Below are 27,139 nucleotides of genomic sequence, written 5' to 3'. Positions count from 1 at the left end.
TTGTACCTTTTAATTTTTGGTGTTAATTTAATAATCTACAAACATATTTTGTGAATAATTTTTTGATGTTTGCTTGGTTCAATTCTGATATGCAGATATCCAACTTTTATATTCCAGTATCCGGATATCCGGGTTTTCAATTTACGTATCCGGATAGCCGGATTTCCTATTTGTGAATCCGGATAGCCGGAGTTTTTGCTTAGCTATCCGGTTATTCGAATATCCCGTTTATCCGGATAGTTGAAAAATCCGGGTGCAGTTCACAGCCCTAATTGAAGGTGATGTCTCATTTCTTTGTAAAAACAGGTGATTTTCCGATTTTTGAAAAATGTTTCATATCGGGTTACACTTTGCCTTAATACTTCACATTTTTGATTTGGACTTTAAAAAGTACACACTTCGATTAAATTCGGGGAGGGCGTCAGATGAACTTCGACGACAGGTAACTGTTTTTATTATACAACACTATTTAATTCGAGACTTTCAATTTCATGAATGAACTTGCTGACTGAGGAGTGCGAAGTACACAAGTTTCAGAAAATGCACTTTCATAAATTAAAAAAAAAGAAAGTTTGAAGACTATAAAGAATATATCGACAATCGCTTTTCTGCCCTCCCAACCCCGACTGATGCCCGTCAAAGGAAGAGTGCTTCCCTCAAGGTCATTGAATCCGCGGCAGCTCATTTCATTCCCGCTGGAAGAATTCCGGAAATCCGGCCAAACTTCTCAGCGGAGGCAGCAACTTTAGCGAGAGAACGCTACCTTAGAAGACAGTCTAAATTTGTGGGAGGGACGCAACAAATTAAATGGGTTACACTTAAATGACAGTCCTTGGTCGGGAAAAATCACGAGTCGCTCCGGTACATAGAATCGACTGCCTTGGGAAGCGCCCCATTTGTCGACCATTTTGAACATCCACGTCGATGGCACTACGCTACCGACTGTCCTATACCCCAAAATCTTGGGTGTGACGTTTGATCAGGATCTACATTTTGGTGAGCATGCAGTCGCAATTGTACCGAAAATCTAGATCCGTAATAAAATCCTCCAATCCCTTGCTGGCAGTACTTGGGGAAAAGACAAAGAAATGCTCATTACCACATACAAAGCAATTGGCCAGCCGATTGCATGCTACGCGTCGCCTATATGGTCGCCAAGCCTAAAGACCACTCACTGGAAGAAGCTACAGGCCAGGTCTTCTTATGTCCCCAGAACACCATCTACATAATGAGGCGAGAATACTTCCATCAGGGAGAGAAATGAGATGCTAACCTAACAGTTCCTGTTGAATACCCAGACACCTGGGCATACCAACAGGCATCTGATTGATGAGCCAACACCGCCCAGGGGCTTAAGGAGTCATCTCCGTAAGCATTATGAGGAAATACCGCACCTGAGAACTCAGCCGTATGAAGCCAAAAACCACAAGCAGGTCCTCAGCGAACTCCACAAACAGGCGTCGGACCTTTATACCAGGAATTGCCGGAGGAATCCAGTTTTTAAAAAATACCTAGAACTAGCAGAAGAGGCATGCACTCTCCCTAGGGAAACGCGCGTCACTCTAGCTCAACTTCGATCTGGGTACTGTAACAGGTTAAACTCCTAAAACCTATCCAGAATCAACCCCGGCATACAAAATGTATATCCTGCTTGCAATGTGTCCACACATGACACCAACCATCTCTTCAATTGCAATGTGGAACCAATGCTCTAACACTCCCCTCACTATGGTCCGCCACTGTTGAAACTGCAAGTTTCCTTGGACTGCCGTTAGAGGACATTGATGATAATTTGTGATCGGTCGCGCCTATTGGCTGCGGCGAAGCACTGCTACAACAACCACAACCCCGGTGACATCCAAATATGGGGCATAAACAGACAACCCAGATAGCTTGTGGATGAACATAAGCGTGTGAAATGGGAGCAGCATATAAAAAATTGTAACCTTTCTGCCGTAGTAGGTAAGTTGTGGTATACCGTAAAGCAAAAACATAGTGCGTTCCCTATTACCAACACCACCAAAGAGGTTGAAGATGCCATCGATCATGCTAAACCATCTAAAGCTGTTGGCGCAGACGGCATAGCCATGCCGAAGCGTTAAAAAACTTGGCAAAGAGGGATTTCAATACCTGGCATATGTCATCAACCGGTCTTTTTCCACCTTCGTCATGCCCGAAAAATGGAAAATAGCGAGTGTGGTAGCACTACTAAAGCCTGGGAAACCAGCTAACGTAGGAGAATTTTATCATCCGATATCTCTTCTATTGCCAGTAGCCAAGACACTTGAGGCCATTCTGCTTCCCTCTGTCACTGCTTTTTTGCGTCTTTGCATGGCTTTCGTAAACTTCATAGCCAATCATCAGCATGGCTTCTTTTGAAAATGACAACTATGGATATTATGAGTACGAATTGTCCCCACTCAGTGATGTTATTACTCTGATTCACCATCTTAAAGCTATTGTGATTTCAAAAATAGTTTCCGACCACGGATGGTAACACACGATCGTTTGAGTGAAAACGGTTTGTGGATCCGTGATTTGTGCCTAACACAGACACTAATTCCAATTCGAGCATTAAACCGATAACATTGGATTTCATGACACCAAAGTAATTTTTTTTGTCGTTTTTAAATCCGATTCTGACCACAATTGGATTCCATGAGAGCCCTGAACCCAGCGTGTTAGGGGGTCAGAATATACCCGCGGTAGGTATGCCTGTCGTAAGAGGCAACTAAAATACCAGATTCAAGGGGCTGTGTAGCGCAACCCTGCAGGTTGTCAGCGCAATATACAGCTTCTCCAAACCCATTCCGCCGCGAATCCTGTTTCACTGTTGTTGTTGTAGCGATAAGGTTGATCCCCGAAGGCTTTGGGGAGGGTTATCGATGTGATGGTCCTTTGCCGGATACAGATCCGGTACGCTACGGTACCATAGCACCATTAAGGTGCTAGCCCGACCATCTCGGGAACGATTTATGTGGCCACATTAAACCTTCAGGCCATTCCCTCCCTCCCCACCCCCAAGTTCCATGAGGAGCTTGGGGTCGCCAGATCCTCGTTTGTTAGTGAAACAGGAGGCTCTGGCGACCCAATGGAACTTGGGGGTGGGGAGGGAGGGATGATGGCCTGAAGGTTTAATGTGGCCATATACATCGTTGCCGAGATGGCCGGGATAGCACCTTAATGGTGCTGTGTTACCGGAGCGTACCGGATCTGTATCTGGCAAAGGACCATCACATCGATAACACTCCCCAAAGCCTTCTGGGAGCAACCTTATCGCTAAAACAAGAGCAACAACATGAGAGCCCTGAATACTTTTTTCAATATATATATTTTTTTAATTTAAAATAATAAATACTCGAAAAAAGTTGCCAAACACTGCTTCCCAAAATTGCACAGAGTTCGATTTACAGAACAGGGTCAAACACCGATTTGAAGTACTTCGATGCGACATTAACGATCGATTTTTCAGAACAAGTCGAACGGCTTGAAAATGCAAAATGTGAGGAATTGCAAATCATTAATAACAATAGAAATATAATAATGCAGTTTTTTTTATAACTGTTTTCTCTTTTATTTAACTTTAACCGTTTTGTTTACATTCGCTTTATTCAAATGCGCTATCCGTTTGTCAACAACATTTTTCAATTTACGTTTAGGCTTTGACAATTCCATTTCGCCCATTGGTTCAATTATCTGACCTTTGCGTACTATAACCGCTGGTCGTGTTAGCATACGAAAGGCAGTCTCTGGTACACAATTCCGCCCAATTGTAGCACTAATAGATGATTCATATTCGGCAACAGATGTGAAAGGAAATGGCACGGAGGATACCAAATGTGTACGTAATTGTTTACTAGGTGCTTCATTAATGTATAGCTCACCTTTATTATCATCACGTCGCTTCTCTTTGTCAGCCAATTTTAGTATAAGACGTTTATTTTTATACTTAGCATTTTGTTTTTCAGCAGATAAACCTGCACCAGCCCATGAGCCCCAACCGGGCATAAATAAATCGATTTCAGCATTTTTAATTTCAGCGTCTTTGGTTTTATCGCGCGTAAAATCGGCAACAATATCATCATCTTCAAATGCTTCATTAATGGTCATTTGTTGATCCAAATGTGCACGCTCCTCCGCCTCGTCATCACTCATGTCTATATCAGCGTTATCGTCATCGATCGTTTCATTTAAACCACTAAAATTATTTACATGTTGTTTTAGCTTAACATCAGCTAATTTGTTTGGATCGATTGTGGGTTGACTATTTTCAGCTGCATTGAGTTTGGTGACTCTCTGTTCCTTAGTTGCGTTTTGTACGGCTTCATTGTTGTTGCTATTGTTTAAATCCGTTTCAATTTGTTTTTCCGTCTCAACGCTTTCGCTATTAAGTAGTTCTTCATCGATTTCAGGATTTTTTGCTTGCTTTTTGAAAGATAAGTCTTTCAAGTTTTTTAATGCATCCTTTTCTATACGAGATTTCAGGTGCTTTTTGCCTTTAAATTGCGAACTTTGTATTTGCTTCGATTTCTGTAAAATATTTTTTAGCTTGTTATTTAACTTCGATTTAATTTTATCTTCATGCTCATCAAACATTTCATCAATATTAGCACCATTTTTGGATTTGGTTGCAGCTACTTTGTTTTGCATATTTTCCGCTGACGCCTTTGCAGCTTTTTTGTCAACCTTCTTTAGCTTTTGTTTTGCTTTTTTAATCTTACCGATGTTACTGTTTAATGCGGCATTTTTAGTTGAACTACTTTTCGTTTTTAAGTGCACATTTTTGGTGCTTTCAATGTCTTCACCATTCTCCGATTTTACACATCCAACTTGTGCTACTCCCACTTTAGTTTTGTCTTCCATGTCCTCATCACTTCCACTTCCCCCAACTTCCAATAGCTTTTTATACTCATCAAGCATTTTCTCATTTTCATTTCGCTCCAACCAATATTTACGCCAATTTTCTTTTTTATTCTCTTCAGCTTGCTTGGCACTTTTGGCAGCATTACCAACACGCGTCCACGGATTAAATGGATCAGCATCAGCTTCTTGGACTTTTTCAACTTCCATTTTTGTATTTACATCATCACCATCTTCATTTTCATCATCGTCGCTATTTGTTTTCTTTTGTGTTAATTGTCGACTTATCTGCAATTGCTCAGCCAAATCCTTTCTTACATCTTTATCATATTTTGCGCGTATTTGCAAATTTTTTGCCCAAGTTCCAGTATTTTTATGTCGCAAGCTTGCTCTCTCACGCACGCGACTCTTTTCTAATTCATTTAATTTTTCCAGTGCTGCTTCAGGATTAGTTTTTTGCAATATCTCAAATTGTTTTATTTGATCTTGCATCTTTTGCTTTTTTAATAATTTATGATATTTTTTCGATTTTATTTTATTTTGTTTTCGTGCCTTTAACGATTTCTGGGATTCTCTAATCCTCAAGTATTTCAATTCCTTTCGACGCGCTATTAACTCATCTCGTGTTAATTTCTTTTTTAACAGTTCTTCTTCACGTTTAGCTAAGTCCGCCTCGTTCTCGGTTTCACCGCCTAAGGCACGCTTAGCTTGCCTTAAGCGTTCATTTTCTGCTTCTAGTTCTAAGGCCAGTTCGGATTTAATTGAACGTTGTAATGGTGGCCTACGATGCATGGTTGTGTTAATGTATATTGTTTCTGAAGGTAATGGAAACACCTGAAAAATCCAATATTGGTAGCGTTGTAGCAAACAAAAATACTAACAAACCTGTTGTTCCGCATTACGATTTTGTGCGACCACTGCATCCCAACGCTCTAAACTTTTTTTAGTCTTCTCATAGCCCAATCCACGTTTCATCCGATCCGCTTGTGGCTTCTCCAATGGTTTATCGAGAACATTTTTCGATCGCTGCAGATTTTTTAGCTTCCTACCAGTGTCAATATGCCTTTTAGTTGTTTTTAATACGCCCACAATGTCTTTTAAGGCCACAGGATGACGTACTACAGTTTCATCTGTAGGTTTGACCAATTGAAACTCGTCCTGCTGTCGTAGTGGTTCATTGCGCGTAGTTTTTCTTATATGCTGTGTTTTACCCAAACTGCTTATGCCCTGCAAAAGCTTTTTGTGAGCGGTTGGATTAAATTGCTCTTCCTCGTCAATCATTGCGATATATTTTTCCAAAATTTAGAATTCAACCACAAATCACAAAAGAAAAAACACATGCGTTTACGAACTGTCAGAGGAATGCGCATTCGTCAGCTGTTTTGTGCAGTGTTTGATTATAGCAATAAATTATGGTATCGTGGTGCTACCATATCATTTTAAGGATGTGGGAATTATTTGTAAAGCCGCCGTGATGTTGTTGTTGTAGTGATGTCGCGGGTAATGCTGTTCGTTATATAGACAATTTTATCTCTGTCCGGAGAAATTCGTGCAGTTGATGCTGGCAATTTTCATGTGTTTGTTGTAATGTTCTTGTGTACTGAAAAAAATTTGGTGTACAATGCACGCATTAATTTTGATCCCACACCATTGGTGGACCGACCAGGGTATTTTTTTATAAAATACTATGGATCCCATCTCCGGTTTCGGAGGGACCCGGGGTCATTTTTCGGGTTTTCGTTAATACCTTTTAAACGCCTTGAAGTTTTTATTTTCCGCCTTCGTATTATTAATACTGATGTCAAGACGCGTCGTATGACACCTCTCCCGACATTTTTGGACGCCTATTAGCAGTCAACCTCTGTTCTAAACTATTACCAAAAGCATAATACGGTTGTCACAGGGATGCCAAACAATGTATAGCTTCTCCAACCCATCAGGCAGCCTCACCTACCCGTGGCGAATCTTGTTTCTTTAGCAGCCGAGGCTCAAGCGACCCCAAGGTCCTCATTCAACTGGGGGGTTTGGTTCGGGATGGCCTAGACGGTGCATTGTGTTCATAATAAATCATTCCCGGGATGGTCGGATCATACCTTAATGGTGCTTCTTAACGTAACGAACCGGATCTATAACCGGCAAAGGACGCTTCCCAATGCAGTCGGTTCTATGTACCGGAGCGACTCGGGATTTTTCCCGACCAAGGACTGTCATTTCAGAGTAACCCCACTTAATTTTTTGCGTCCCTCCAACAAATTGTCACCCTCCCAGCAGCTCCTTGCAGCGGGACTGCTCCATATTCTCTTGCTCCGGGAAGGTATCGAATCCAATCCGGGTCCGTCTCCTGACCCCGGTCATGAGAAATGGTTTTGCTGCATCTGCCGGAAAATAATCTTTTTAGGATGGTCATACTCTTGTCAGCCAGTCTCGTGTTAGGGATGGTTGCATCGGACTGGTTGTTCTGGGCTAGATCCCAAAACCAGACAGCCACGTAACTTCTATAAATCTTTTGTGGCTCCTTGCTGTTCACGCCCTAGGTCGTCCCGTAGTCTGCGCCTTAGCAGCTCCTGCCATGGACGGTGCCACTTTCCTAGATGTTCTGGTCTCCGCGACGGCAACCCCCCGACGGGTTTCATTGCGCCATGTTGCCAGGCCGCATACCCAAATACACCGGGTACCCCAATGCTTACCCAAGGAAGTCCAGTCCCAGGGAAACAACAGCAGTTGCGTCCTAGCCTTCCACAACCCAGGCGTAGTCACCCGTCACTTACTCCCAGAGTGATGACGTCTCCCCTTATGCACTTCAGAATTCTGCAGTTAAACTGTAATGGATTAACTGGGAAGATTTAGACTTGTTTAAATCTAAATCTAAATAAAGGATTCAAGGGGTTGTGTAGCGCAACATATAGCTTCTCCAACCCAATTGTCAACCTCACCTTCGAGCGGCGAATCCCGTTTCACTAACAGACGAGGCTCTGGCGACCCCAAGCTCCTCATGGAACTTGGGGGCGGGGAGGGAGGGATGGCCTGAAGGTTCAATGTGGCCATATAAATCGTTCCCGAGATGGTCGGGCCAGCACCTTAATGGAGCTGTGATACCGGAGCGTATCGGATCTGTATCCGACAAAGGACCATCACATCGATAACACTCCCCAAAGCCTTCGAGAAGTAACCTAATCGCTACAACAACAACAACAACAACTGGGAAGATCACGGAGATAGTCGATTTCATGAAGCGGCACAACATCCGCATTGCTGGGATTCAAGAGACTAAACTCACAGTAAGATCTGCTCTGCAGACCTTATCTGGGTATAATGTCCACAGAAAAGTTCCACACTCTATGCAATACCATATATTCGATCCCGACATCCGCCGCAGGGATAGTGTCTTAGAACGTAAAGGCCTATCTGTCCGGTCAGGCGATGCAAGCCTAGAAATCATTAACATCTACATCCCTCCTGCCACCTGTTGACCCAGTGGATACCGCCCTAATATCAGCGTCCGTCTTACTCACTGGCAACAATGGCATTATCTTAGGCGATTTCAATGCCCTTCACGATCTATGGCAATCAAACTTACGGGCGGACAGTTGGGGTGAGATGTTGGCGGATCAAATAGGAGAAACGACGTTCTGTACAATAAACGGAGACGCCCCACACGTATGGTAGGAATCTGTCACAGTTCGCCGGATATTTCAATCGTGAGCGCAGAACTCGTAAACTGCGTCAACTGGCAGCCGATGGTAACATTGGCATCCGACCACCTGCTTATACTTATTTCGCTCGAGCGTACCGCCGACTTCATCGTCACAGAAAAACGCACTTTCATAAACTTTAAAAAAGGAAAGTGGGAAGTTTCAAATCCTTTACAGAGAACCGCTTTTCTGCCCTCCCTATCCCGACTGATGCACGCCAAGGGGAGCGTGCTTTCCGCAAGGTCATTGAATCCGACTCGGCTCGTTTCATTCCCGCCGGTAGAATTCCCGAAATTCGGCCCACTTCCCGGCGGAGGCCGCAAGTGAAACCAACGCATCAAATTGCTTGTGGATGAACACAAGCGGGCGAAATAGGAGGAGCACCTAAGCGGTTGTAACCCCTCTGCCAGTATGGGTAAACTTTGGTCAACCGTAAAGTCCCTATCGAATCCGTCTAGGCACAATGACAAAGTTTGCATCGCCTTTGGCCATTAAAGTGCTGTCGGATGCAAAAAAATACGCGAGCGCTTTCTGCCGACAATATATAATGCATTCTACGGTCGACAAAGATAGACGGAGGGCCAACAGACACGCACATAAACATAAATTCAGCGCGTCACCAATTACCATCACCGCCAAAGAGGTTGAGGATGCCATCGGTCATACTAAACCATCCAAACCAGTGGGCCCAGACGGCATAGCCATGCCGAAGCTTAGAAGCCTAGGGGAAGAGGGTTTCAAATATTTAGCGCATGTTTTAAACCTATCTCTTTCCACCTTTGTCATACCCGAAAAATGGAAAATGGCCAAGGTGGTCCCGCTACTAAAGCCTGGGAAGACAGCTAACATAGGAGAGTCATATCGCCCGATATCTCTCCCATCGGCAGTAGCCAAGACGCTTGAAGCCATTTTGCTCCCCTACTTCAAAGCAAATTTGCAGCTAGCCTGTCATCAGCATGGCTTCAGAAAACTCCATAGCACCGCCACCGCGGTAAATGCCATCAGCACCCAGATAAATTGCGGTTTAAATTAAAACCCCCACCATAGAACAGTACTCGTTGCGCTAGACCGATCAAAAGCTTTTCATACGGTCAACCATTGCACGCTACTGCAAGACCTGGAAGGGTCTACCCTTCCCCCATGTCTTAACAGTTGGCAATTTAGAAATGAAACATCAAAACCAAGAAGAATTAAATAAGGGGTGCCACAGGGTGGTGTCCCATCCCCACTTATGTTTAATTTCTACATATCTAAGCTACCTTTGCCACCAGAAGGGGTTACTGTCGTTTCCTATGCCGATGACTGCGCAATAATGGCCACAGGCCCAGGCCCACAGATCGATGAGCTTTGCAACAGAATAAACGGCTACCTCCCTGATATCTCCAGTTTTGTCGCCTCGCGAAACCTGGCATATCACCGACTAAATCCTTCGCGACCTTATTTACAACATGGACGTCCCAAATGTCGACCATTTTGAACATCCACGTCGATGGCACTACGTTACCGACTGTCCTACACCCCAAAATCTTGGGTGTGACGTTTGATCAGGATCTACATTTTGGTGAGCATGCAGCCGCAATTGTACCGAAAATCCAGAGCCGTAATAAAATCCTCAAATCCCTTGCTGGTAGTACTTGGGGAAAAGACAAAGAAACGCTCATTACCACATACAAAGCAATTGGCCAGCCGATTGCATGCTACGCGTCCCCTATATGGTCGCCAAGCCTAAAAACTACCCACTGGAAGAAGCTACAGGCCTGCCAAAATACTGCGCTTAGAACCGCCACGGGCTGTCTTCTTATGTCCCCAGAACTCTACATAATGAGGTGAGAATACTCTCCATCAGGGAGAGAAATGAGATGCTAACCAAACAGTTCCTGTTGAATACCCAGAAACCTGGGGATCCCAACAGCCATCTGATTGATGAGCCAACACCGCCTAGGGGCTTAAGGAGTCATCTCCGTAAGCATTTTGAGTAAATACGGCACCTGAGAACTCAGCCGTATGAAGCAAAAAAACACAAGCAGGTCCTTGGTGAACTCCACAAACAGGCGTCGGATCTTTATGCCGGGAATTGCCCGGTGAATCCAGTACTCAAAGAACAGTACCCAAAACTTGCGGAAGACTCTCTAGCTCAACTTCGTTCTGGATACTGTAACAGGTTCTTACCTATCCAGAATCAACCCCAACATACAAAATGTATGCCCCGCTTGCAATGTGCCCCCAACCATCTCTTTAATTGTAATTTGGAACCAAAGCCTCTAACACCCCTTTCATTATGGTCCACCCCTGTTGAAACAGCAAGTTTCATTGGACTCCGGTTAGAGGATATTGATGGCAATTTGTGATCGGTCGCAACTATTAGGTGGGGCGAAGCTCTGCTACAACAACAACAACAACAACCATCAACATCGATAACACTACCCAAAACCTTCGGAGAGTGTATTTAACGCAACAACAACAACCACAGCCACCGAAGAGAAATCAAAAGACGCGTTTTGGATGCAGGATACCGAATACGAAAGCGGAAATTATATATATTACGTCTGTTAAAAGATAGTACCAATAATCTGAAAAATTACCCTGGATCCATCCGATACCCGGAGTAGGGTCCTTGGAGTTTTTGTGTACGACACGTTTCTGCATAAGCGACCTTCAACGCCGACTGAAAAAAATAACTCTAATCAAAACCGACTAGGAGGTCCAAACAACTTCTTGGTTTGCTAATATCTCTTGAATAAATTAAAATTTGTAGTTTCCGCTTGCGAATTACTTTTAGTGTGCTTTTAACAAACCAGGCGAGCTTTCTATAAAGTAAAACGATTTTGTTATGTTCGTCATTATGCTTGAACACCTCCGCTACGGATACCTTTGGTATTCAGTTTATTTTTTTTAGCTCAAATAACCACTTAATTATTCAACTACAAAACAATAAAAGTTTTTAAACATTAGCGGAGCATCCTCGTCAGAAATAAAATTGCGTTCAGGTTTCTTTGATGCAAAAGGGTTTAACGTAGGTGGCATAACCATATTCAGACATCGGCTGGACTCTTGCATCAAACGTGAAATATCCATTGGCGCTTCGTATTCGGTGTACGAAGTAACTACAATCGGGCATTTTATACTCGTAGCAATGCGAATAGTTTCGGGCCAAGTATCTTCCATTTCGAACCCATTATAACGATAAAGGCCAGCATTAAAGAAGCAAACTGTGAATGAAAATAGAGATAAGCCTTGAAATGCACAACTGAGTTAAGGCTTTCTTACTCAAATCTGGCTTCAGAAACGTTGCTAATTTGTTGTAATCGTGGTATAATTGATTTTGAAAATGATAGCTAACGCTCCGCTCCAGTTTTCGACAGGATCGACAGCATCTAAGTTTTATATAAATAATGAAAATAGTCTTTTAAGGTTTTACTTTTTATTTGTTAGATCAATATTCACTTTGTCTTCGTCAGTTCTGCAAACTGCACGTTGCCCTGTCTTAGCTCGGGCCCTACGAAAACGACATTAAGCTTCTTGGTATTTGGATTTAAATGCAGAAAGAATAATTCCCATTTATGTAGGGCATCAACCTCGAACTCGATTTCAGCACCTGTTTTGGGGAAACATTTTAGGCTTATTATGCTATAACAATATAGGTCTAAATAATAAAAAGAGTTTGAAACAGCATTAAATTACTTACCTTTGTGGGTTTATCGCATACCGGATAACAGAAACAGGGGCGTGAGGACGAGTGGGGGGAGGGGAAGGTGGTCTGGAATACTACATACATCCGACCCATACCAAGTACTTACCTATGAGATGCACTGTGATTTCATCCGATTTCTTTAAATATCCACATAACTTCAGAGCATACCAAGCAGTTAAGGGACATGTCGAGATTTGACTTAGCACCGCAAACTCGCAAGCATCGCGCACAGCTGTTGAGCGAAATCAAAATTGGACTGAAAAAATGAGGTTTTTAAAAAACATTCAAAACGTTTACCGCAATCTAGTTTGGACAAAATCTGTTTTGTATTGCAACAAGCGCCTGGTATATCACGGAGTTGTTTTGTAGGCATTGGTGGCTCAATTCTTCCAAATTTTGTTTGTACTAACTCCATATTTTTGAATAGTTGATAGAATTGGCACCACTGCTGATGAAATAAATTCAAATGTTCCGGCTTGTCACGACAATATGCTACCTTAAATGGTCATATGTAAAATAAAAAATACGATTTTTTAGGACTATGCTATGGGGTTTTTACACATATTCGCCAACTATTCGCTATTTCTAACATTTGATGCCTCAATATACTGTTAGTGAGAGTAAAACCGACACTCATTTAGTTGGCGAAATAACATCTTAAGACCTATTTTTGAGTGAAAGTTAAAACTAGAGTTCACTACAGTTTAAGCCTTCCACTTGGACACTTAAACTGAAATTAAAGTTAAACTGTAGAAACTTCTAACTTTAGTTTAAACTCGCACTGAAAAACAACAACGTACCTGTCCACACTCTTCACAGTCCACAAGTTTCTTAAAGGCATATTCTCTGCACGATGTTTTAGAGCAAATACGCGGAAATAAGATAACCTCTTGTTCGGCAGCAGTCATTGGACGATTTATGATTGACTCTATTTTTCGTATGGTAACGATACGATAGGATCGAAACTGCTCAGCTGTAAAGTCCCCACATTTTCGGAATATATGGCCATCTGCAAGGAAAAATTGGCAGACCTTTAATGAACTTCGTGCCCCAATCAAATTTTTACATATATCGCTTTTAGTTGTTCTAAGGTGTCGAGCGCAATGTTTTTCGAAAGGGTTTTTGACTTCTAAAAGTTGGACATGGGGAGTATCTCAGAGAATAAATCAATAACAGTTGCGTAGGGACTGGTCAGTCGCTTGTATATGAATGGTTCATAAAGCACTCTCCCAATCTGTTGCCGTTCGATTGTCATGAACTGTAAATTCCTATAGTTCATAGAGTAGGACCTTTTATTACCTTTAAATAAATGCCTTCTAATTGTTAGCATAAGAATAGCAGGATTAATATTACGAAGATTTCTTGGTTTCTCCAGCGAGTTCGAAGAATTGATCTGGGGTCAATATCAAAATATATTGCTCAATAATTTGGAAAGGATACAGCTAAATTTAGTGTTGGGCGATCTTCACTTTTTTTCTCAGGATACTATTAAAGAAGATTTATAATTATCACAGTTTCCGTCGCATTTACTATAACAATTACCTTAACGCTTTGCATCTAGTAAAAACGGTAACGTTTTACAAGACGGTGGGTGCACCATCTAATTTTTATCAAAAAATTATCAAAGGTGGTATCAAAAGACGCGTCTCCACCTCCGTTTTAAGAATCCGGAAGCGAAAATGAAAAATTTTATTTCTGTCAAAAGATATAAGCAAAAAATCGCTTCTAATTTTCATGTCGTTGTTGTTTTTGTCAGATTTGTTGTACACACACACATACACTAATGCAGAAAAGTTATCTGCGCGTATTTAGTTTTGATCCCCAAACCAGTGTCGGACCCACCCAGGGTAATTTTTTATAAGCGCGGCCGAAGGCCGCCAACGCGTAAAGGTGTTCTATGCAAAAAAATATGGATGGGGCCCCATATTTCGGACGGTCTCGGGGTCATTTTACGGTTTTCTGTGAATAACTTTTGACAGAAATAAAATTTTTGATTTCCGCTTTCGTATTCTTAAAACGGAGGTCGAGAGGCATATTTTGATAAAAATTAGGTGGTGCACCGTCTTGTAAAACGTTACCGTAAAAACATATGAAAGCAAGAAGACAGATGTCACGGGACAAATCGGGGGCATTTTTATATTTTTCGTCATAACTTTATCAAACACCAATGCATTAAATAATTCCAAAGGAAGCATGCCTTTGTAAGGGACGGCACGCTGATTTGTATTAATTGTTAGATAGGAGAAGCTTTCGAGATACTAATAATATTAAAAAAAAAAAGATAAAAACATATTAATTTAAACTGTTTTTTTTTTTTATTATTAAATGAGAGAGCAATTAAAAATCGGCCGACATTTAAAACTGCCCATGGAATGCTATTATTATAATTTTAGTGAAGTGAACATTGTACAAGTCAGATATTGCACTTTATAATTTTTTAACATGCAGTTCTCTGAGATGCTGAGTAAAAATAATCACGTGCAGTAGCAAACACAAGAAATCAATTATTTTTTTGGTGTCTGGCGAACGCGAATATTGGGACAGTTGCCAAGAAAGATCTCAATTTATTTGCTTACATCTTTGACGACAATCGAAGTGTAAGAATATATAAACATAGAAAGCAATGCCCATAAATCCAAATATGTAATAATTTATCGTTTATAGCTTTATGATTGAACGTCTCTTTTTTAATTGGGCGTGCAGCAATTCCTATAAATATTGGCTAGTTTCGGGTTATTAATTGCTAATGGACGTTTAAAAACTGTCATGTTTTTAGGATAGGATTTTCAAAGCAAGTTTTGTCAAGAATGTTTTTGCTGACGCATGACCATTTCCGAAATGTGTTCATAATTTTATAGATTTGCTACAAATAATCCAAATCCTCTAGGCAAAGGTTTGCGGGACGTCCATGTACACCTACGTTTTAACATAGGTACAGCACAACCGTTGTTATTCCAACACCAAAGATAGGTTTCTTGAACATCCCGGGGTATTGAGCAATGAAAGCAAGGAACATTTGACTAATCTTCTGCAAAAATCTTCAAGCAAACTCATCTCCTTTACCGTGAAGTAAAATTTAAGGATAAAATATAGAAAGACCACAATGGGCTTAGGTTAAATGTAACCCCATTTAATTTTCGGCTCTGCGAGTGTTCGAGAGAAAAGTGCTTCGAAAGATTTATGGACTTCTACGCGTTGGCGAGTACCGAAGAAATTTAACGATGAGCTGTACGAGCTATACGCAGACATCAACATAGTCCAGCGAATTAAAACGCAGCGGCTGCGCTGGCCAGGCCATGTTATGCGAATGAGAGATGACGCTACGGCCAAGAAAGTGTTTCTATCGGAAGCCGCCTATGGAAGCAGAGTTAGAGGGCGCCCCCACTCCGTTGGAAGGACCAGGTGGAAAGTGATTTAAACTCCCTTGGCGTGACCAATTGGCGCCGGTTGGTAGAGAGAAAGAGCGACTGGCGCGCCTTGTTGGACGGTCATAACCGTTTAAATGAATAAACGCCAATTAAGTAAGTAAGTAAGTAAAGATGGGCGCTGTTTGCATTAATTAACAAACTTTTGTGTAACAGAACTATCGATCACTATAAGCTGGTGCGAGAATCCACAGAAGAATATATAGCGATATGTCACAAGAAGGGTTGTGCCCTTTACTCGGAATTTTACTTGATATAAGGTTGTTCCCTTTACTCGGAATTTTACTTGACATAAGGTTGCCCTAGAATGAAGAGAACAGAGTAAAGAAGGCTCCGGTAGCCTAGATTCTTTAAGCTAACATAGAAAAAAGTAAAACAACTTAATTTAGTTAGGAATACGTTGTTAGATTTTTAATTTATTAAAAAGATATTCTCACCACAGCTATCAGCCACTTGTTGTATAGCATAGCAAATTTGCCGATGTGGCTCGTCGCTGGTCATGTGCTCCTTACAACAGTAATAGACCAAGCTGCAACGGCTGCATGGAGTTTTTGTTTGCGCGCTCAGTTCGGTTTTGCAAAACTAAATGAAATTGAAATTCAGCCTAAAATTATTTAATCCAATTTAAAACTTACATTACATAGGGCAACCAAAAAATATTGACGAGGTTTATAAACATATTCAACATAGTCTTCGTCATCGTCAGAGGACTCAACATCACTCAATGGATCTTCGTTGAGTAGTTTTTGTAAATTATCAAGCAGTGTATTGGATAGATCGGTGCTACCTGGAAATATAAAGTCAATAAAGCTAAATAAAACTATATAAAACTAAAACAAGTAAAAAAATCTAGTTCGGGGGTGGTCGAGCAGCATAGCCAAATTGAGCAGTGCTGTCATATTTCTTACTTTCTCCGTATGCGGCTGAAGACAATCCAATATTCTAATAAGGTTGGAAGCAAAACTTTTTTTTTTAATTTTGAATGTTGCTTTGCCCGGTACTTAAACACAGGGCCTTCGGTGTACTAGGTCTAGCAGGGAGTGAAGTAGATTTCGGGGAGGTGTGAAGGACGAGTATTGACAGAAATGTTGGTGTGAGATGACTTAACTTGCGCATATATAGACCATATAAAGACCGTTTGAAGCGGGCTAAACTACGAATGAGCAGGAGGAAGATAGTTATGAATGCTTATTTTTGATCAGACATGTGCGAAATTTCTGAATATAAACTTGATCGACTGTTTAGCAGAACTAAGATCAGATGCATTTGTGCAATTGCGACCTTAGAGGGAAGCCATCATCCAGCTCCTTTCAAATCTATATGAAGAATAACTTGAACGCACATTAATGGTCCTGCGCAAACGGCTTCAATATGCAACGTGTGAGAGACAGGGGCGTATGATGAGATCCAGATAGTAATCACTATATTTAAAGAACAGTACAGGAACTCAGTAAATTTTAACGATGCGATTTGTACTTAGCCATTGCCGGGGCTTTCAATAATGTTTCTAAATGGGCTATTATGGATGGTCTTAAATACATTAAAGTATATCAAGCCTTAACCAGATGGATCGGCTGCATGTTAAATTGCAGGAAGATTACATCATAATGGGGATTGTACGAGGCCACGAAATTAGTGGACAGGGGAACGCCGCAGGGAGGGTGCTATTACCTCTGCTGTGGATGCTGACCATCAACCAACTGCTCAGGCGATTTAATGAGGGACCTGTAAAACTTACGGCTTACGCAGATGACGTTGCAATTATCATAACGTGTGCCTTCCAACGATTAGTTCTTTGATGGATCGGGCGCTTCGGGATATTCATACCTGGGCATCTAATGTCGGGTTGAAAGTCAATGCGGAGAAGACGGATATGGTCTTGTTTACAAAGAGGTACAAGGTCCCAAATTGGACCAGGCTTAAGTTAGGGGGGGTGACCTTACAGGAGAAACCTTGCACAAAATATCTAGGAATCATCCTAGACAGTAAGCTGTCATGGAAGCTCAACGTGGAGGAGAGGGTGAATAAGGCCTCAACGGCACTTTATACATGTAAAAGAATGCTGGGGTGTACGTGGGGCTTATCGCCCTCTCCTTTGGGTTTATATTGTAAGCCCTATTCTATACTATGGAGTTCTTGTTTGGTGGAAAGCCACACAAAAAGCAACATACCTCAAAAAAATTTGAGGGGGTATGCAGACTATCGTTGCTTAGCATTACGGGAGCCCTGAAAACAACCCCGACGGCTGCACTGTATGCCATTCTGCACATTTCACCTGTAGACCTGGTAGCAAAGAACATATCATTAAGAACTGCAACCAGGCTCGGTGCCTCGGGGCAGCTTGAGCGCAACCACAAGACGGACAGACTACCTGATTCCCTATCTGCGCTTCGAGGGAGATCTTAAGGCCACAATAGAGGTGGACGGTTGGCGCAAGGGTGCGCAATTAACGGAAGAGGCGATACATGTGTACACAGATGGTTCGAAAGTAGTGAAAGGAGTAGGGTCTGCGGTATACTGTGCTGATCCGGAAATAAGATTCTACAGGCTGCCGGATTACTGTAGCGTTTTCCAAGTGGAAATATTAGCCGTAACCAAAGCAGTAGAAACCCTGGAAGAGAATAGCTTAAGCTGCAACCGTGTTAGCTTTTATATTGACAGTCAAGCTGCAATTAAGGTAATAATCTCGCATAGCACAGCATCTGAATACGTGTTGGAGTGCAAGCAGTCTCTGGAGAGAATCGGAACAGGGAGAAGCATACAACTATATTGGGTCCCAGGGCATATAGGAATAGATGGGAATGAAAAAGCGGATGAACTAGCTTACTAAGGGCGCATCCCTTGAAGCTTGCTCCGTAGGGGTCCCAATTAGACTGGGTGAGATTAAGCGAAGGCGAGAGGTGCACATGATCGACCAAGCGGGAAAGGCGTGGCTTCAAGCGCGGTGTTGTAAAGTGTCGCAGATTATGTGTAGGTCTTACAACCTTAGACTAACAAAGTTGCTTCTATCATTAAAAAGAGAGGACAGTATACTCATGACGGGTATTCTGACTGGACACTGCCTTCTGCCGTCACATGCCTTTAAATTATGCTTGGTCAGTGATAGCGTATGTAGGAAGTGCGGGTTGGAGGAGGAAATGATCGAGCACGTTCTGTGCTCGTGCACTTGTCAGGCTAAGACTCCAGCTATTAGGAGTGATACAACTGTCAGATTTAGAAGCAGCAAGTGGCTTAAATCCTAGGAAGCTTCTAGTATTTGCCTGTACCTAGATATATTAACGAACGAGTTTTCATTACAATAATGATTATATTTAGTTTAAGTTTATAAAGCCTAGTATCGCAGCTACTAAATTCCGTTAACAACGTTAAAATATTATTCTATTAATAGGCTACTACAGCAGATGACAACATCTGATTTTTATTTTGACGTCTATGCTTCATATCCCATACTTGTTCTCTTCACAATGACTATATCGACTTCCTGATGTCGCTAAAAATTTAACGGTGTACTAAGTCCTTACCCCTTACTCAGTTACACTACACTAATTAAGTATTTTACTTATTAACATACCATTTGCCACAGAGTTCTCCAATTTCTTTTGTAAATTTGCAATAAAAACACTTTGTTCTGTTAAATTGATATCTGCGGAGCATTCTGTTTTCATCGATCGATTCTGCACACCTGTTGAATTGGTACTTTCTTTGATCCTAACTGTGTTCGAGAGCTTTGATTGGTTCGTTTTGCTCGACTTGACAATATTCTCATTTGCTGGAGATGAAACGCCGCTAGGTTGCTCTTGTTTCAGAAGTTTGGTTCGCATCATTTGTTGTAATAATTTGAGGCTTTCATTTTGAGCGTTTGAAATAGGTGTGAGCACTACGTTGTCCTTTTTAGCCTGACTCTGACTTTGCTTGTTTTCAATGTTAGTTGCTTTAGTTTTTTCTTCTTGATGAGCTACCTTATCTGCAGCTTTATCTGCTGTAAAGGTATTTTCTTGTTCGGTACGAATATTTCCTTTTTTATTTTCACTATTCTCAATTAATACTTCGTTAAACTCCTGTTTCGGTTCCGTTTCCGGTTCCTGTTGTAGGCGATTCGCTTTATTTCTTGGCCTATTTCGTTGCCGCGTCTTCTTTTTCTTTGCGTCCATAATTTATTTATTAATAACAAATTATGCAACTGTTCTTTATAAACTCAAAATTTAGTATATTAATTGCATTTATGTGGTATTTAACAAACTTGTCACTTTGAATTTTCGCGAGTAAATGGCAAAATGCGAAATGCGTTTGACGCTCCTAAGGTTTTAAGTTGCCGCTCTCATGTCTAGTTTGAAAATTTCTTGTACTATTGTTAGTACATACAATGTAATTTATAGAATTTACAAATGCAATGGGATTTTATTTTTATTGCTTCCCATACAGCTATTTGTATGTTGTTTTTTTTTTTCATTACTTATTGCCGTTTGTGTTGTTGCATTGACAATATTTGTTTGTTGTTTGTTCTTAGGTTTTTTGCTGTTCGCAAATTATTTTTACTACAAAGATGTGCAACTCAAATGCACATCTCATTAGTATAATATGGAAGGGCGTATCTCGTATGTTTTCGAAATCAGGGTTCTTAAATTTTGCTATCCGCCAAAGTAAATTATTTTGATGAAACTTGCCTAAAACGCTAAACCACTGTGACTTAAGACCACTTGAGGCATGGTTGACGGAACTCGCATATAACTTGCTTCACATTCTTTTGAATGATGACGTACAAGTCGTGGCCCTTCCTATTTCACAGCGCTTCAAAGTAGGGAAACAGAGCTGAATCGACGCCCATGGCAACGAGAAGTTTGTTTATAACAAACAGCTAAATAAACTCTTGTAATCAATTTCAGTTTTAAACTCTGGTCAACAATGAATGTATCCAGCAGAACAGGATTGGTACCGGCTAAGCGACGAGAGCTTATAAGAAAAGAGAAGGTAAACCAATTATAATAAAACAACATCTTTTAACTACTGTTTTTTTATTTTTTTCTAGCCCAAAAAATTCACCGATGAGCTGCCAATCAAATTTGAAGCCATACCCATGGCTTTATCTTTACGTCCATATGGTAGTCTATCCAATCCATTTGCCAAAGGCTGTTCCGTGCTATGCAATCATCCGGCGCCGTCAGACCTTAAAGATATTATAAGTCAAATGAAAACTTCGATGGTAAGTGAGAGATAATTATAAATATGTACATATCTATATTTACTAGGGTGGGACTTAAACTTTTCCAGATAGGGTTTGCACTATCTTCCTGGGAAGGTAAGCTTAGGTTAAACTGGCCGGGCCCAGAAGCACCTCACATAGCTTCAATGAGTCCACAGTGTTACCATAAGTTTGTTTAACGATCAAACTGAAAAACCCTATCAACAATCAGAACCTATGTTAAAAAAAAAACTCTGTCCTCCTGACAAATACCAGATGCTTTCTAGGACCCATTCCACTTGCAGTTTCTAGATCTGATAGCTGTATCACTGCTAATAGCTGAATTCTTGGCCTGGAAAGCACAGGGCATAGCACAATACCTGCTCGATCGTTTCTTCTTCCAAATCGCACTTCCTACATCTGCTATTACTGGCCTAATTACAAGGCATATGACGCCAGAAGGCAGTGTCCAGTCAGAATACCCGCCGTGGTTGGTCGATCATGAGCACCTCTCGCCTTGTTTTAAATTCGCCCAATCTAATTGGGCCGTCTACGGAGCAAGTATTCTAATTCATTTCTATTTGCGCAGGGACAGACTATGGATGCATCTTATTGTCTTGATTTTTTGCAGGGATTGCTCGCCCTCTAACACACTTTTAGATGTTGTGCTTTACGAGATTATTTCCTAAATTGCTGCTTGGCCGTCAAAATAAAAGTTGATACGGCTGCAGTTTGAGTCATGTTTCTACTGCTTTGGTTACGGCTTCTACCTCCGCCTGAGAAATGAAACAGGGATCTGGCAGCTTTTAAGATGTGTTTTTTATACTCAGCTGAGCAGAGCTCACAGAGTTTATTAATTTTGTTCACATAACGGTATCCCGTAACGGTATAAATTAATCGAGATAGATATAGACTTCTATATATCAAAATGATCTGGGCGAAAAAAGAAATTCATTTAGCCATGTCCGTCCGTCCGTCTGTCCGTAAACACGATAACTTGAGTAATTGCTATTTAAAATGAACGAAATCGGACTATATATAACCACGCCCACTTTTTCGATATCGAAAATTTTGAAAAACTGGAAAAGTGCGATAATTCATTACCATAGACGGATAAAGCGATGAAGCTTGGTAGGTGGGTTGACCTTATGCCGCAGAATAGAAAAATAGTAAAATTTTGGACAATGGGCGTGGCACCGCCCACTTTTAAGAGAAGGTAATTTAAAAGTTTTGCAAGCTGTAATTTGGCAGCCGGGTATGAAATGTTCGGTTACACCCGAACTTAGTCTTCCTTACTTTTTTTCAGACGATCACGGTAAACCGCAGACCCTACTCAATCCGCTACTTTGGAACTAACTATCGCTGTACACGTGTATCGCCTCATCCGACATTTGGGCGCTCTTGTGGCAACCATCCACCTCTATTGTGGCTCTTGCAGCCCTGCTTACCTCTATTATTTTCCACTCTCTCTGGCCTTTTCTTATGGCTTTTTCTTCCTCTTTTTATCTCTTTCGCTTGCGTCTTATCCTTTTACCTAATTTCTCCCATCATTTCTCTATTTCTCCTCTCCACCTATCCCTTCTATTCATTTATAGATACACTACAAATTATTTGATATTAACTAGAAATATTTTTTATTGAATGAGGCTTGGCTTCCCGAACTTTCATACGTTTTTTGTCTTCAAGGAACATAAGCCCAGTTATGCTGAAATACTGGACTTCTTTAAAAATTTTTAGGATTCGATAATAAACAGTTTTGCCTCGTACATACATGTCTTCCAAGGCTGTTTTATTAGCTTAAATTACATTTCTAGGGGAGCGCCAGGTTTCTAGCTTGGTTGTACAAAGCGGAAAACTAGATGCACCCCAATATGCCCTCCTTCTTCTATTTCCTTTATTATTTCAGACAGTGGATGGAAAAAGTGTACAGCAGCTGAAAGACAAAGACATATCCTTCTCAAAAAATAATCACGATAACATACCCGAAGATCTTTTTCGACGTTATACCGACACCGACTCACGTCCTCTAACTCCTACACCAACTGTAACCAGCATACATACACGAAATAGCACAAGTTCGTTTTTGAATAATCGACGCTGCATAACACCTGAATTGGGTAAAAATGAGATAATTAAAAGGAAAAAGATTATTTTAGATCTAAGAAGAACACATTCACAAGAGACCCTGTACTGGAAACCCTCATCGGATATATCGCAAAGTATTACCGATATCGGTGGTGTGAAGTCTAAAAGTGCTGGCGCAAATGAGGACAGGAAAAATAAACAACAACGAACTGATGATAAACGTCCGAGCACTTCTTTGGGTACGGCACCACTCGGCGATGAAAGTAAAGAGCTCGAGGGTGTAGAAATCAAAAAAGTTCAAACTTGCATAAACGCACAGAATATAGATGATAAGGATGTGAGACGTGGCAAGAAACGCAAAAAGTTAAAACCGCCAGCTGGTTTGTACACTGTTCATATACATTAGTATATGTAAGATTTTTCATTATTTACTTTCAGCTCCAACAACTACATTCCATCTAAGCGAAGATCCAGAGACACAAGTAGCTGCACTCGGTCCAGATTCAGTTAATCCAAGTACACGTCCCAGTCTTATACCGAATGCGGGAAGTTTACTATCAGGCAAGGAGAAACCTGAGGGCGAGGCAGTGCTTTTGAAAGGCAGCTTTCTCACAGAGGAGGCATTTCAGGCGTTGAAGATAGAATTGGATATTGATCGTATAGAGAATACTTTCGATAAATATGTAAGTAGCGGAAAGATTTATGGATATTTGCTCTTGAAAAGCATCTTCTATGAACATTTGAACATTTACAAAAGTAAAGTGAAATCGCACTAAGTACCAACTTATCATCCATAGTGAAAAGGCCCCTTCAACGACAATAGAATTTTTCACTGGAAATTTTTTAGACGCCAGTCTCATTTCGATCATGCCACAGGACCGTGGAGATCAGATTCCCAAGATTAACCCAGGCCTTGATAGATTTCAAGCGGACTAGCACATAGCCTTTGCTAATGCGTTAATTTTTGGCTCGTGAATAATCACTAGCTGTGCTTTCCTCGGAGGCTTAAAAATTTGAACCAAAGCCTTCCAAAGCTTACTATCGCCAAACTAAAGCATCTTCAGTTATACATCATTTTTTCAAAACGTTACAGAGGCTAGAAAGAACCTTCCCGGCCGCTAAGAGACTACCCGCGTTTTAATGCTTCAGATAGAGCTTTTTGGCCCAATATGATATTTGGACTCGTTTTCTTCGCACGGGTTTTTTAAAGTATTTTTTTAGAAGTTGAGTTCATCGTCTTTCATAGGAACTTGTTCCCTAATAGTCGACATTCTAAATAGCTTCTGATAATTACGCATTATATTGAATGCCGGTTAACGGTGCAGGCGGTTATTCCAAGAAATCTCACCAATACCATATCACCTATCGATGTATCGGCGTCTCCTCCTTGCTTTGTATTCATTGATGTTCATTTTGAATATATAAAAATAAATGTAAGGCGCAATAACATCCCAAGATATCTAAGGCCGAGCTTCTCTTCCAATTTGCGTCGTGCTCCTCTTGATTTTCCCTACAAATTGGCCGGACGGGACCTACATGTTTTATGCCGACTCCGAACGGCGTCTGCAAGGTAGATGAGTTTTCACTGAGAGCTTTTCATGGCAGAAATACACCCGGAGCGCTTGCCAAACTCTGCCGAGGGGCGACCCCGCTTAGAAAAATTTTCTTCTAATTGAAAAACCGTATTTCTAAAATTTGGTGTGCTTTGCCCGGGGTGTGAACCCATCATTTTGAATATAAATAGTTAAAACTTTTGTTTCTATCAAAATAGTTAAATCGCGCTTTACGTGAAGCAATTAAATATTTGCCGAAAGAGAAGCCTAAAAATTATACTGAAGTAGTAGCAGAAAAAGCTGGAAGTCCGATATTTAAAACACAATCAAAATTACCGCGCAAGCTCTCAAAATCTGCAACAAGATTCGATGTACCATTGGACCCAGAATTGCTAGAAGGTTATTTTATTAGCTAATGTAGTTCATTGATCTCAAAACTAGATTCCTTAACATGCACCAAATTTCAGAAATGACTGTTCTAGACTATCTTAGTGAATATGTTTGGGTCTCTAGTCAACGAAAGCAACTTTTTAAACGTGTTTTCGTAAAATATTTACCCAGTCAGGAAGAACCGCCAAAAGTAAATGAAGACTTAAATGAATTTAAAGCCAATGAAAATGCAGATGAAGAAAATTTGCACGTACTTAACAAATATGTCGAACGTAAAATACCAATGACCTGCTTTCCGCAAGCTCTAGAAGATGTACTGGAGTTCTACGGTACTGAAAAAAATATATCGGAGATATTACGCCTATTGGACTATGAAAAAGAGAAGACGTCAAAAGGAATAAATTTTCGTACTTGGTGTGGTGTTGTTGCATTTGCTGAACGATTAGCGCTACGCGATCCAAATAGCTCAGATTCGTGTGATGAGGTTTGTAGGAAATATTAGATTTTTATGACTTTTCACAGTAAAACTAAGTTCACTTAATAATTCCTTTTTGCAGCTGGAAAAGATCGATTTTAGCAGCTTAGAAGAAATATTGCACAAATTCAATGTTCCAGAGCATTTATTGGAAGTTTTTCGTATAATTCGTTCAACGCATAACATAAAGAACTGAAAATACAAAAAAAAAAAAAACAAAAAATAGTTATTGTATTATTCCGAGCAGACAAAAATTGTCATCAGGGTGGCTCTTATTGTCCAGGTTAGGTTCAAAGGACTGAAGACCGAAAAATTACTTTTCATTGTGATGCCCCAAAGGGTTTCTCACTTCGCTGTACCAGCTACCCTGGTTCGAATAACTTTAAGGAATCAAAAAAATTTAGCTTTCGTCCTTTTTTGAAGTTTGGACACCTCCATAAGATCATTAGGAAACTTCTGACCAATATGAATAGCCAACTGCCACTACTTAGTGCTGGGCAAGGCCAAAGAAAAGCTGCACCCTTTCCTCCTCCTCAATACATCTGCAGTTGCCACAGCAATCGTAGGATCTAATTCCCATTTTATCGACGTGCCTATTTAACAAACAATGTGCAGAGAGAACCCTTACTAGGGCTTTGACTTATTTGGAGCTGCAAGTTTGTTTGTGTATCCTTTATCATAAAAAGTCAAAACCGGCCTTGGTGGTTTCAGTGTGGAAAGTATTTGCCTTGTTCATAATGACGGTGCTTGCATGAAGCCAAAAGGAGGCTGAGTTATGATTACTGCGTTATATGAGCGGTCGTATTCCAGTTGGTCACTACAACAGCTCTACAGTTAGCTTAAATATACGCGTGTCCAGATATCAATATAAGGTTGATCCTGCCGGCTTATCTCCTTGGTAGATGAAGTGATGCTTTGTGTTGTCGAGATATGAGGCCTTGGATTTAAGTGTGCAATGGGTCTCTGAGAATATAAGGCCATGTTCCTCTTTCTAGCCCCGTGGAATATCTAACAACAAGTCAGTTAGTATTGGTAATGAAATTGAGGGATTGGTGGTGGAAGTTGAAGTATGCTCATACCTCGAATGTTTCCAATTATCATTTTATAGTCAGTTGAGCAGAGCTCACAGAGTATATTAACTTTGATTGCATAACGGTTGGTTGTACAGGTATAAAGGAATCGAGATAGATATAGACTTCCATATATCAAAATCATCAGTATCGAAAAAAAAAATTCGATTGAGCCATGTCCGTCCGTCCGTCCGTCTGTCCGTTAACACGATAACTTGAGTAATCTTGATGGTATCTTGATGAAATTTGGTATGTAGGTTCCTGGGTACTCATCTAAGATCGCTATTTAAAATGAACGATATCGGACAATAACCACGCCCACTTTTTCGATATCGAAAATTTCGAAAAATCGAAAAAGTGCGATAATTCATTACCAAATACGCACTAAGCGATGAAACTTGGTGGGTGAGTTGAGCTTATGACGCAGAATAGAAAACTAGTAAAATTTTGGACAATGGGCGTGGCACCGCCCACTTTTAAATGAAGGTAATTTAGAAGTTTTGCAAGCTGTAATTTGGCAGTCGTTGAAGATATCATGATGAAATTTGGCAGGAACGTTACTCTTATTACTTTATGTCTGCTTAATAAAAATTAGCAAAATCGGAAAACGACCACGCCCACTTTTTAAAAAAATTTTTTTTTAAATTCAAATTTTAAAAGAAAAGTTAATATCTTTACAGCATATAAGTAAATTATGCCAACATTCAACTCCAGTAATG

At 40.8% G+C, this 27,139-nt stretch overlaps 3 protein-coding genes across 3 annotated transcripts; 1 reads left to right on the top strand and 2 right to left on the bottom strand.

Annotated features, from left to right (window-relative positions):
- Positions 1 to 312: 312 nt before the first annotated feature.
- On the top strand, positions 313 to 25,546 carry LOC137254112 (uncharacterized). Its single transcript, XM_067791849.1, has 8 exons — positions 313 to 442; positions 20,552 to 20,636; positions 20,695 to 20,868; positions 22,754 to 23,312; positions 23,371 to 23,615; positions 24,704 to 24,884; positions 24,953 to 25,359; positions 25,433 to 25,546. Exons 1-8 carry the CDS (start codon positions 426 to 428, stop codon positions 25,544 to 25,546), a joined length of 1,782 nt encoding a protein of 593 aa, XP_067647950.1. The 5' UTR covers positions 313 to 425.
- On the bottom strand, positions 3,550 to 6,222 carry LOC137253700 (U3 small nucleolar RNA-associated protein 14 homolog A). Its single transcript, XM_067791080.1, has 2 exons — positions 5,746 to 6,222; positions 3,550 to 5,694 (listed from the first exon to the last, which is right to left on the bottom strand). The coding sequence occupies exons 1-2, from the start codon at positions 6,139 to 6,141 to the stop codon at positions 3,574 to 3,576; spliced, it is 2,517 nt and encodes an 838-aa protein (XP_067647181.1). The 5' UTR covers positions 6,142 to 6,222; the 3' UTR covers positions 3,550 to 3,573.
- On the bottom strand, positions 11,387 to 20,121 carry LOC137254650 (uncharacterized). Its single transcript, XM_067792495.1, has 9 exons — positions 19,240 to 20,121; positions 16,304 to 16,455; positions 16,106 to 16,250; positions 13,044 to 13,252; positions 12,541 to 12,739; positions 12,350 to 12,475; positions 11,997 to 12,147; positions 11,820 to 11,926; positions 11,387 to 11,761 (listed from the first exon to the last, which is right to left on the bottom strand). The coding sequence occupies exons 1-9, from the start codon at positions 19,817 to 19,819 to the stop codon at positions 11,466 to 11,468; spliced, it is 1,965 nt and encodes a 654-aa protein (XP_067648596.1). The 5' UTR covers positions 19,820 to 20,121; the 3' UTR covers positions 11,387 to 11,465.
- Positions 25,547 to 27,139: the final 1,593 nt, after the last annotated feature.

The sequence above is a fragment of the Eurosta solidaginis genome, chromosome 5 (genome assembly GCF_040869045.1).
Source record: "Eurosta solidaginis isolate ZX-2024a chromosome 5, ASM4086904v1, whole genome shotgun sequence".
NCBI classification, from domain to species: domain Eukaryota; kingdom Metazoa; phylum Arthropoda; class Insecta; order Diptera; family Tephritidae; genus Eurosta; species Eurosta solidaginis.
This window is presented reverse-complemented; position numbering and strand designations above follow the sequence as displayed.